This window comes from Peromyscus leucopus, unplaced genomic scaffold, assembly GCF_004664715.2.
Source record: "Peromyscus leucopus breed LL Stock unplaced genomic scaffold, UCI_PerLeu_2.1 scaffold_515, whole genome shotgun sequence".
NCBI lineage: Eukaryota > Metazoa > Chordata > Mammalia > Rodentia > Cricetidae > Peromyscus > Peromyscus leucopus.
The window spans coordinates 281,315-293,567 of NW_023505415.1; the positions used below are offsets into that span (position 1 = coordinate 281,315).

Consider the following 12,253-nt stretch of genomic DNA (forward strand, 5'->3'; position numbering starts at 1 on the left):
AGTAAAGTTCTTGCCTCACAAGCATTAGAAACTGAGTTTGGATCCCAGAACCTATGTAAAAAGCTCAACATGGTAGCACATGCCAGAGATAGCAAAATTGGAGGCAGAGACAGGTAGAGATCTATAAGCTTGCAGGCAGCTAAGCTGGTCTATTTGATGAAATTCCAGGCCAATGAAAGACCCTGTCTCAACAAAAAAGGGAAAGATGCCTGAGGGAAAATGCCCACGTGTGCCATGCACACGCACACCTCACCTCAATTACTTATACAAGTGAATACACACATACACACACACACACAGAGAGAAGCAGAACAAAGGCCAAGTGCTTAGCCATTTATGAGAGCCCCATCCCTTTCTCTGTCCAGATCAGATCCAACCCACCAAGGCAACAGCTCAGGAGGACCAAGGAGGACCAAGAGACTTCTCTTCCACCTGGTGGTCCCCATGGGAGCTGTCAGAGGAAGGAACATAGGGAACCATTTCCCAGAACAGAGCAAAATAACAAGGCTTCAGAACCACAATCAGGAAGAAAGAGACTAATTCATCAAGTTAATCCCTTTTATCTTGATCATTTTCCTAAAACCCAAACTCTACATCTCTAAAATACAGTTCCTCATTTTTCATTTTAACATATTTGGATTTTAAAGTCAGCCTAAGTTGTACCAAACCAAGCCTGAATCTCTGCACACTGTGAAAAACCACAACCTCAAGTCATCTGGTCAACCTTCTGAACTCCTATTTCTGGAACTCAGAAAGGGTAGGAATGAACACAAAAACATTGATTCTGAGAACCTACCAACCCAAACCCAGATTTCTTTAAGCTTTAGCTCACTCCCAGATCAGCAAATCCAGGTACCTCTGAGCCACAGCTCACATCCAAGAACTCACCTCACTGTCAGAGACTTCTCTGTCATTGATAACAAACCGGAAGCTGGCATCAGGTGAAAGATGCTCTGCCTGGAGCCAGAAGCGGACCTGACCCTTATCGAAAATCTTCATAAGCTAATTCTGACTTCAGAGAATTGCTACAGAGGAAGAGAAATAAGTCAGCAGTGAACAGATCGTCCTTAGATGGACAGGTGCAGATTGGAACACCAAACTCAGTTCCTAAACATTTTCGAGAAGGTGAGCCATGGAGTATTGCCTGGCATCATGGAAACAGGATATGAAAATCCTCCTGTTTGATGAGTTCCTTGAGACTCTCTGGACATGGTCAGAGGTTGAGAAGTGACTCTGTGAGATAGCCTTCGCTAGACAACTGCTTGGATTAGGAACAGACGGGCAAGTTTCCATATCATAAGCTGGCATTTCTCCCAAGTAGGTCTTTATAAGCCTAATGAAGGCCCTCCCTCCTCCTGGGGCTGCAAACGCATGTACGAAACAAGGGGATTACTTACTGGGATTCTTTATCTCATTGCTCAATGCCATCAAACGTTCAAGTTCTAAAATTAAGAAAAAAACGTCATCAGTTTTGACCCATGCATTCAGAAGTCTGTGAACAACATTGTGGTGGTTTGAATAGGAATGGCCCCAGAGACTCATGTGTTTGAACCTTGGCCTACAGAGAGTGGCACTTCAGGAGGTGTGGCCTTGTTGGAGTGTGGCCTTATTGGAGGAAGTGTGTCACTGTGGAGGAGGATTTTGAGGTCTCATATATGCTCAAGCCAGGCCCAGTGAAACAGTTCACTTCCTGTTGCCTGCAGATCAAGATGTAGAACTCTCAGGTCCTTCTCCAGTACTATGTCTGCCTGGTGCCACCATGCTCCCCACCATGATAATAAAGGACTAAACCTCTGAACTGTAAGCTACCCCAGTTAAATGTTTTCACTTGTAAGAGTTGTTGTGGTCAAGGTGTCTCTTCACAGCAGCAGAAACCCTAAGACAAACATCAAGGCTAAATTCACACCACCAAGGTTTACTCTGAGGACATGAAGGACAGAGAAGGGCCTTTAACACACTAGCAGTCTACTCCAGCCAGGGTCCTCACCATGAAACCCACTTACTAAAAGGACAGCTGAGGGTGAGACATGGGAGTGTGGGTCTGGGCAAGGCAGGCATTCGGGAAATCTAGGATAATCTGCAGAGAGTGGATAAAGGGACAGCTTTGGGAATGGCCGCTCTCTCTAACACAGGAGGTGCTTTCTGCAGCTAACCTGCTCCTGGGAACATGCTTGAGGCTGGTGGGTCTCTCTCCCCTTCCAAGACTTCCTTCTTATTCAGAGTGAAGCTCCCTGACTCAAGCAAAACCCTCGTTGTGGCAAATTGCAATGGGGTAAAAGCAGAATGCACGGCTCCAGAGGAACCCTGAGCAAAGTCAGAGAAGCCAAAGTTCCAAGATGTCTCTCCGTTTCTTCCCCTTCTTCCTCCCCTCCTTTTCACAAGACTAGAATTCATCCATGTCAGGGATATAAGGTAGCATTCATTTGCAGTAAATAAAGAAGTCAGATTCTTCTCAACCAAAAGCAAACTTCACCCGAGGACCTCCGTTCCCAGTGACAGGATGTGCATAAATCAAGTGAGGCACACCCGGGTCCCTGAGGTCTGGCTTGGGTCACCAGTTATATATAAAGCATGGCAAGACGCTGCATCCTATGCATCTACATGAAGCTGTAATGCAGAATGCCCTGTGGGGACTGCGGTTGCAGCGGATACAGCGCCATTTCTTGGGCGAGCAGAGAGGGTCCTCAAAGGCAGATTGCCAGACCCCTTCTGTGCAGCTTAAAGGAGGGGCAATGCCAACCCTCTGCTGTTTCTTGGGTGAGTCTTGTTCAGTTTTGTCTGAGTTTGGGAAAATTTAACTAAAACTGAAGTGGACCTGCAAAACCTCTGGTGCCATCAGCATGTCACGGGCACCCTCCTCCAGGTGTTCACTTCCCTCCCCACAGTGCGTGGGGTGAAGGCGTCTCCCCAAGTTCACGTGTCATCAACAGACTCCTCTGTGAGCCGAATTGAGGTGGGCATGAACCAACACTTCTGTCCCAGCAGTGGGCCCTTATTGAGACAGTGAGGCCCTCATAAAGACTGAGTTATGCTTCCCCCCATGTGATACTTTCTAGACAGAAAGAGGCAGCGAGAAGACCTCTAGTCTAGGTTTGCTAATTTCTAAAGAAATCTTGGCTCACGAGCAAACCCCATGCCCACCCTTCTTCCCGATCCAATGGTGTTTTTCTCTGTATTAGGGTCAGTCTCTGAAAGTGTGACAAAGCCAAGAATGACCAGCCCGTGTCAGGAAGACATTACCTTCTTCGTCCAAAACGAAGCTGGAGGACACACCATCCGTGTCACTTACAGATACCGAATATGTCCCTATGTCTTCTTTTATCTGGATTCTTAAAGTACAGCTTTGAGCTGAAAGGAAAAAAGAAAAGGCGAGCGTTAGTCATTTCTGCCTGCAGAAGCCAATGGTTCTCAGCCTCTGGCTTCCCGGAGACTTACTGATCACCCTCAGTGTGAACCTCGAACCGCTCCTCATCAGCAATCTCTTCATAGGCCTTGCACCAGGTGAACTGGGAGGCATCTGTCATTTCCTGGCAGTCAAACCCAAGGTAGATGTTGCCCTCCTCATCCACACCAGCGCTGATCTCCTTGGTGCCTATAAGGGATGGGAGGAAGCGGGGGAGGGGGGGATCCTCAGGAACACTGTGTCCCCAAGATTCATTTTCTAGACACAGGCCAGGTGGAAGCTTGTTTGACATTGGCTGCATCATCAGTTTTACTTAATATCTATCCAAAATGGACCAGAGAGGCTTAGGGGAGCAATCTCCCCTCAGGGAACTGGCTGACAAGCCAGCCGCTGCCTCTGCTGATTCCATTTATACCATCAAACTTCTGCTGGCTTCCTCTCCAGCACTTCAGAAACCCCCATACTGCCTCTCAGACTGACCTGTCACCCCCACACCATAACCTGGACAGTCACATTTGCGCTACCCTGTATCACCTACACATTCTTCCTTCTCCACATCTGTTATTCTGTCTTCTGGGGCATGGAGGCTGCTATTTGTTCTGGTATGTGTTGACCAAGGTGAACAGCTTAGCCTGACACCAGACGTTCAGAGTACAACTCTCAGAAGGTAGGAATGGGTGATGGAGAAATGGCTCAGCCATGAAAAGCATCTGCTGCTCTTTCAGAGGAGCTGGGTTTGATTCCCAGCACCCACATGGTGGCCCACAACCAACTGTAACTCCAGTTCAAAGGGATCTGGAGCCCTCTTAGAAAGCCTTTGAGAGCACCAGTCACATACATGGCAAAACACACACACACACATAAAATAAAAACAAATCTTCATGGGGGGGATGAAGAGGGAGAGGAAGAGGAGGAGGAAGAAGAAGAGGAAGCTGTATTATTGCTGGTGGTGGTCGTGGTGTTGGCAGGCAGGCAAAGCTAAGCTCTGCTGGTGAACGGAACTAAAGTCAGTAACACAGATGTTTCCTGGGTTACCAGGAAGATGAAAAGAGAGGAAACAGAGACAGGAGAGAAAGAGGCCCCGGGAGTAGACAGACCATGGAGGTCTCAGCTCTTGGCTCCATCACACAACCAGCCTATGCATCTGTGAGCTGGTTTTCAGCCCCAAAAGTGCCTCTTTGCAAGATCACCTCCAAGGAGGCCAGTGTAGCCAAGAAAGTGGCCAAGAGCTCTATAGCCTTCTGACCCCTGCAGCTGTAGAAACAACACAGTCCCTCTTGGACACTGCTACTCTTAGAACAACCTCTCCACACCAGGCGTATGACATATGCTCAGGGGCTTAGAGCAGATGCAGAGCCCGGATGTAGCCTTACTTCTCCTGTCAATCAAGTTCTGCTTAAAAACATGTTTGGGGAACTCACGGGGAAGAAAAAAAAAAGAGTTCAGCAAGGAAGGGGTAAGCAGGGAATAGGGGTATATATAATCAAAATGCATTATATACATGTATGAAATTATCAAAAAAACTTTTAAAACAGTTTAAATGGCAGGGTACATATTCAACGCATTTAAACACACCTCCACCCATGCATACATATAGGTACAGAGCATAAGTGCTCCCTTTCAGGGTCCCACTGTGGGGTGGACATGTCCTCTGTTGAGCAGCCTGAGAGGTGGGGACTCACCTGGCCGGGCCTCCACAAGCACAGGCTCCGATGTGTCTGACGGCTTCCCGGGTCCACTGGCATTCACTGCTCGAACTCTGAACACGTAGGTCTTACCTTGCTGCAGGTCACTGACCTTGAAAGGACAGAAGAAACATGTGCCGGGCCAGACAGGGGCCAATCTCACTGACAGATGAGCAGATCTGGGTTTGTCTACTTCATTTGTTCCTCAGAACACCGGCGTGCAGAATCAAACGCTATTGACGCGGTTACAACCTGGTGATATTTAATGTGATTCTCCAGGACCAGATACTATTTAAAGTGTGGTTTCTGGCTGTTGAGAACCATCCTTTAGACATACCGAAGTCGAATCAGTCTCTTTTCACATGTATGTGCATACTGCTCCCTATCATGGCTGGATTCTAAGGTAATCACTGACTCATTCACAGGAGAGTTTTCCGCTGTGAATCTGCTTTGTGGAGAGATCGCTGCCTGTGCCTCCTCAGTGTGCTCCAGGGACTGACACACACAGGTCGCCTTCCTTGAAGGAAGGTGCACAGGCTTCTGTCTAAACCTGGGTCAGGAAAGGTCAGCACCGGAGGATGCAGGCCAGGGACTCAAAGACGCTGTCGCCGACCCAGTGACAAGAAAACTGCAAGTGTTAAATATTTGGAAAATAAGGGTAAGAGTAATTTACATTGTGCATGTGTGTGAGTGTGTGCTCCTGTGGACATGTGAGTATAGGTGTGCAGGTGTGTACGCATGTAAGTGCATGTGGCAATGCAGGTATGTATGTATATGTGTGTGAGAGTGCTGGTGTGCATATGTGGGATGCTGTGAATGTGCATATGTGTATATATGTGGGCACGGTCCTACTTCTGTGTGCATATGTGTACGTGGGTGGGTGGTTCACGTTTGCATGTGTGTACAGGTATACAAGTATGTGTGTTCATGTGTGCATATGTGTAATAGTGCAAGTGTGTGCATGTGTGTGTGGAACATGTGTGATTGCTGATGTGAAATTATGTGTATGTGTGTAAGTGCAAATATGTACATGTGTGCACACGAGTGCATGTGTATGAGTGCATGTATTCAGGTGTACGTATGTGGCAGTGCAGGTATGTGTCTATGAGTGTACTTGTGCATATGTGTGCATGTGTGAGAGTGCAGGTGTGCATATATGCATGTGTGGGCTTCTGTGTGTATATATGTGCATGTGTGTGAGTATAGACATGCATGTGTGTACATGTGTATAAGAGTGTGAAGGTACCTATATCTGTATAATAGAATATATACATGCCAAGCGTACATACAAATGGTGCAGATGTACATGTGTGCATGTCAGTCCAGCTGTATGTGTACATGTGTGAGAGCACAGGTGTATGTATATAGGTAGATGTGTGCATATGCATGCCTGTGTGTCAGGTGAGTGTGAGCACAAGTGGATGAATATATGTGGATGATTGTGTGCATATGCATGCATGTCTGTGTACCTGTGCGTGCTGCTCATCAACTAGATAAGCAATTGTTATTAACAATAATTATTAAAGATAATCATTAAATAATTATTATTAAATAAGTAATTGTTACAGCTGAGCAATTACTAATTAGCAACCACAGGGACCAGGTGAAGCGAATGCTGCTGGCCTTGAAGTCGGAGCACACAGGTGCGGTGGTCCTTACCTAGGTGGGAGAACATAACAGGTCGCTACATACAAGGGGCGTGGCCTCTGCATACAAGGGGCGTGGTCCTAGAGCGTCGTGCAGGTTGGGGAAGACCCAGAGCTTGTGAGGCCAGCGCCTTTGCCTGTCCTGCCTCGCCACCCTGGAGCTCCACGCACCTCTCTCCCCTAGAGACTGTGGCCAGCCAGCTAAAGGGTCAAAACCATGCCTGTGAAAGGGGTGGCAGTCACCTTCAAATAGCGGTTCGGAGTGGCTGCCTCGCTGGCGGTCTTCCACTCCCCCGCATCCTCTTCCTTAAAATCCACAAAATATCCAGACACGGAACTGCTGCCCGAGTACACCGGGGCTTTTCCACAGCATGACCAGAGAGGAGTCGCGGACCTCGCAGAACGTCAGGTCATAGGCGGGACCTGAAAAGTTACGAAGTCTGGAGCAGCAGCGTGACCCCTGCCTCCTGGTCAGGGCCCCACACACACACACACACACACACACACACACACACACACACCACTCGCGTGACCCCCAACCCCACCACTCCAGTGATTTCCCCTGCTGCCTTGGCAAGGGCTTCCCTCCACAGACATCGCATGTATCCTCTTCACACTCAGACATCACTCTCTCTAGAAGGTTTCCTGATGGCTGGGGCTGGAAAGAGTCCAGCTTCTATCCCCTCCATCAGGCAACCTGGGTGAGTATGAATGAACCAAGTAATCCACAGTGCACATCACTCTCTCGGGCCAGCACGTGGGCATCAGAGACACAATGTGCAGAAACGGTTGCCATTGCTGTGCTACAAACCTCCCCGCATGCTAACACACATCACAGTTCTCTCCAGGATTCCAGCAAGCCACAGGAGTCTGGGCTTCCTCCGCATTCCCAGAGGAGCTCTTAGAAGCAATGGGAAAGAAAGGCGGCGTTTGTTGCCCAACTTCATCTTAATTAGATCTCACTGTAGCCAGTGTGTACTGTTACACCAGCTTGTATGAAGCCTTCGAGAAGACCCTGGAGGTGGGCATGGCAGGGCAGACCTGCAACTCTGGTTACTCCGGAAGCTGAGGCAGGAGGATTGAAAGCTCAAGGTCTGTCTTGGCTACAGAGTCAGTTCAAGCTAACTTGGCAACTTAGTAAAATCCTCTCTCAAAATAAAAATAGAGTGGTAATGGACAGGAGTTATGAAAGAGAATACAAAGCCAATATCTTCCCAGTTCTAACTCTGCTATAGACTTTTTTTAAAGTTTTTAGTGGTAGAAAAGTGCGTGAAAATATATTCAATAGCAAAAGAGTAAAATTGCGAAGCTCTACAACTTCGGAATGCCTACAGACTTTGGGTCTGGTTAATTTCAGTGCATGATTTCTTTGTTATTTCTGAGTTTTTTTAACATAAAGTTGGTCTTTAAAATAAAAGAAAAAGGCTGCAGATGTAGCTGCATGATAAAAGGCTTGCTAAGCTGGTGGGAAACCCTGGCTTCATTCCCAGGGCTGAAAAAGAGACCAGGAGGCAGGGGAGGAGGAAGAGAAAAAAGAGGAAGAGGAGGAGGGAGAGGAGGTTGTTCTGAAGAGTCATTTCTAAGGGGGCTCAACTTAATTTAATAAAAATGGAGAAATAAAGAGGAACATAGGGGCATGGGAGAGAAAGAAGGAAGGAAGAGAGGAAGGAGGAAAGGAAGAAAGAGAAGGGAGGAGGGAGGAACGAAGGGAGGGAGGAAGGGAGGGAAGGAAGAAGGGAGGAAGGAGAGGAAAAGAGAAAGAGGGAAGGAAGCAGGATGTGCAACCAGCACTGCAACAATTGTGCTTCTCAGAGCTGGGGGCCCTGCTTCTCAACATCCTGGAGCACAGGAGTGAGGACCCTGGTGATGTTCTCTGCCTTGACTTGAGCAGGGCTCGTGGCTCCCTTCCTGCCTGGGACCTTTTGCCCTCATCTTCTCTTGGCTCCTTAGGAGCCGATGGCCACAGCCACATCTGTCTTGGGTCATACGTCAGGTGCCAGCTGCACATTGTGGACTCTGGACATTCCCTCTGCTCTGTGGCCTGGGCTAGCGGCTCCCTCCATGCACTGCCTCCCCGGCTCTGTACTCAGGGCCCTTCCCTGGCTGTGCTCGGTTGCCATGGTCCAATCTCATTACCACACGCAGCTCTTGCCACAGTCTGCACCATGGGCATGGCCGCCTTCTCACTGTGGAAGTAAGTGACAGCATACTAGCAGCCACCCAAAAGCCTGCTGTGGGAGCCCTCCTCTGGCCAGCTGTGCCGATGTAGGGAGGTCTGTCTGGGAAGACCGTCTCACCAGGTTCTGGCGCTGTCCAAGCCTCACACTTGAAATGCTCGCTGGGATCCGACGGCTGCCCGATCCCAGCCAGGTTGGTGGCGGCGATTTTGAACTCATACAGTGAGCCTTCTGTCAAGCCGTCCACCTGCATGGATTTTGTTTCAATTAATATAAGAAGTCAAAGCTGTGTGAAAATGCATAGGGACCGCGGAGGACTCACGATGAGTTTGCTAAGAGAAATGGAAGCGGAGTGAACAGTGCTGGAGAGTTAGACTAAATCATTGCAAAGAGGCCACTTCTGCACCTAGCATGTGGTAGTCATGACACATCAACTCTATGATGGCTCCCACCAGGCTGATAACATGGTGACCTCTGGGCAGGTGAAGAGCTGGGCTGAGAGAAAAAAAACGATGCCCATAAAGAGCAAATCAGGAGCAGGGGGGCAGCTCCAAGCCCTGCTCCGTCTCTGCAAACCCACCACTGGGGTTGATGCAATGGAGCAGGGTCTCGCAGAAACCCTGACTCCAGCCTGGCTTAAGTAATGCTGGGTTAACATTCACTGTAGTCACCGGACCTGTCTCCTGTCGTCGCTACAAAATCTACTCCCTAAGTTCAAGTGCTGTCTGAGTTTCATGGCTTTTCAAGTTGCTACAGTCTTCGGTCTACAAAGAGAACTGGGGTCTCTGTCAGTCATGGGCAAGACCGGAAAGGAAGATCTTTGACCCAGCAGCTTGGCACGATGAAAGCCATATCCAGGTCTGGATACTGATTTCCAAAGCGAGACCTTGGTGGTTAAAGTGCTTTATTCCCCAGAGGGCAGAGCCATCTCACCTACAGAGTAAGCAAAGAGTTCTGCCAGGGGACAAGGTCCAAATAAAGAGCCACTGGATGCTGAGGGTGAACTTGGAAAGTATCAATATTGTCACACACATTGAGTTTAAGTCACACACATCGTTAACATGTAAAGTATTGTAAATATAGTTTAAATGTTACAACATTATATTATAAAATATATCATAAAAGCAGTTTTCTATATGATGGATATTAGACTGCTAAGAACTCCCCCAAATTCTCATTTTTTCCAATGTGTCTGCTATGATCAGTTTTTTATGTGTTTGGTGATGAGGTGAACTCGTTCATCACTGCTCAGATGAGAAAGACGTCAGCAGTTGACATCAAAATCAAGGGTTTGACTCCAGATCTGTCACTCCTCTGCATCTGGGTGTGACACACTGGGACAGGAGATGGGAAACACTGGGATTTCTAGGAAAGGGTGATGTGGTGGTTTGGAAGAAAATGGCCCCAAAGGGAGTGGCACTGTTAGGAGGTGTGGTCTTGTTGGGGGAAATGTGTCACTGTGGAGGCGGGCTTTGAGGTCTCATATATGCTCAAGCCACCTTCAATGTCTCAGACCACTTCCTGTTGCTTCTGAGTCAAGATGTAAGAACTCTCAGCTCCTTCTCCAGCACCATGTCTGTCTGCATGCTGCCATGCTCCCTGCCATGACAATAATGGACTAAACTCTGAAACTGTAAGCCACCTCAATTAAATGTTTTCCTTTATAAGAGTTGCCATGGCCATGGTGTCTCTTCACAGCAATGGAAACCCTGACTAGGACAGGTGGTTATTGACAAAGAGCAGTGTTCTCCCATCAGCACTTGCCAGCTAGATCCTTACCACCACCACCACCACCACTCTCACCCTCCCCTCCCCCCGCCGCCCCCCGTTTCCCCCATTCTTCACACACACAGGGCTGGGATCCTAGAATGGAACACTGCCAAACTGGTCATTAACTGACTATGAAGTCTTCCTAACATGGCCTCTTTATTGCTTCTTAGCTTCCTAAGATCCATCTAATCCAAACGCTATGCCCTCCTAATTCTAGGATTTTTTTTTAACTACTTCTATTTCAGGATCAAAGGACCCAAAAGCCAACTGAACTCTGAAACTCTGAATGGAGTCCACCCAAAGGTCACCAGAGGTCACCTAGGCAAAAGCAAAGGACAGACAAAAAAAATAACTAACCGTCAAAATCCTCTCTTTGACAGGCGAAGAGTTGACTTCATGCCAGTTCTTATGGTGTACTTCTCGCTTGTCTAGGTAGTAGCCCAGGATGGCCGAGCCACCGCTGAATTTAGGCACCTTCCAGCCAGGGTCATGGAGTGGCCGTCGCAGTTGAGAAGGGTGATCCCGTATGGATGAGAGGGGACAGCTACGAGGACACAGAAGCATGGCAGTCACGAGGGCTCTGTATCCCTCCTCCCACCAAGCAGCCACCTTTGGAGTCACAGCGGGGAACAGACGCACAGGCATCCCTGCTCCCTTTCAAAGGAGGTGAGTTTAGAAGTGCATTTAGGTCACACTCATTTTATTTCCTGGGGCAGGGGCTTTCATCTGTGTCCATTGCTCTTTCTAACGCAGTTTCAAGCATCATGATGGTGGGACAGGAACCTGTTTAAAACCTGGTCCAGACATGCAGCAGGTGCCCTGTGGCCCCCTGAAGGTGGGCAAAGGCAGCTTTCCAATCTGCCTATGAGAAGAACAATCACCATGTGGCCAGAAGGGGCAGCACCATCCATTGCGTAGGCTTTAACTTCTTGGTCAGGTAAGAAAACTTCAGACTAATATGGGTACATAGCTCATGTTCCCTGTTTGGTCACCATGTCCAGAGGAATGTCACCTTCCCCAACAAGCTTATGAGTGTGCTGCAGCTTCCCGCTGACTGAAGACTGGTTCGTCCTCAGTAATTCCCAGTGGGAGCAAGTACGAGCCTTCAGCTTCCTGCCGTAGGAATGAGGTAAAAGGCAACTAAGGGTGAGCACAAGCCTTCTGGGAGGGCAGAGCCGTGTGAATCAGAAACAAATGTCTCTGCTCCTGTGCTCACCTGGGAGTGACCAGAGTCCTCAGACTGTCCTCAGAAGTCCCAGAGCTGGGAGCAGTGGTTAAACAATCCAGCATGTGAGAGGCAAAGGTAGGTGGAGCTCTGTGAGTTCAAGGCCAGCCTGACCTACATAGTGAGTTCCAGGCAAGCCAAGATTACATAGAGACCCGGTCTCAAAAAACATAAAAAAAACCGGGGGGGGGGTCCCAGAAATAGTATTGCTGGGGGTGGGGAAAACCTTAACTTCTGAAAATGGTGGTAAAGTTATTCGGAGTCCAAAACAAAAACCTAAACGTATCTCTTAGGAATGAAGAGCGAATACTGTCACGGAAATATGCATATGTGAGCTGACGTTGGTA

At 48.3% G+C, this 12,253-nt stretch overlaps 1 protein-coding gene across 1 annotated transcript in view; it reads right to left on the minus strand.

Annotated features, from left to right (window-relative positions):
• The window catches only part of LOC114701262 (myomesin-2), a 61,876-nt gene that overhangs the window by 17,732 nt on the left and 31,891 nt on the right, over positions 1-12,253 (minus strand). Inside the window, 11 exon segments of the mRNA XM_037201958.1 lie at positions 889-1,025; positions 1,398-1,442; positions 3,241-3,319; positions 3,321-3,348; positions 3,436-3,592; positions 5,086-5,200; positions 6,978-7,097; positions 7,099-7,157; positions 9,032-9,158; positions 11,039-11,166; positions 11,169-11,225. Of these exon segments, the coding sequence (XP_037057853.1) occupies positions 889-1,025; positions 1,398-1,442; positions 3,241-3,319; positions 3,321-3,348; positions 3,436-3,592; positions 5,086-5,200; positions 6,978-7,097; positions 7,099-7,157; positions 9,032-9,158; positions 11,039-11,166; positions 11,169-11,225 (1,052 nt within the window).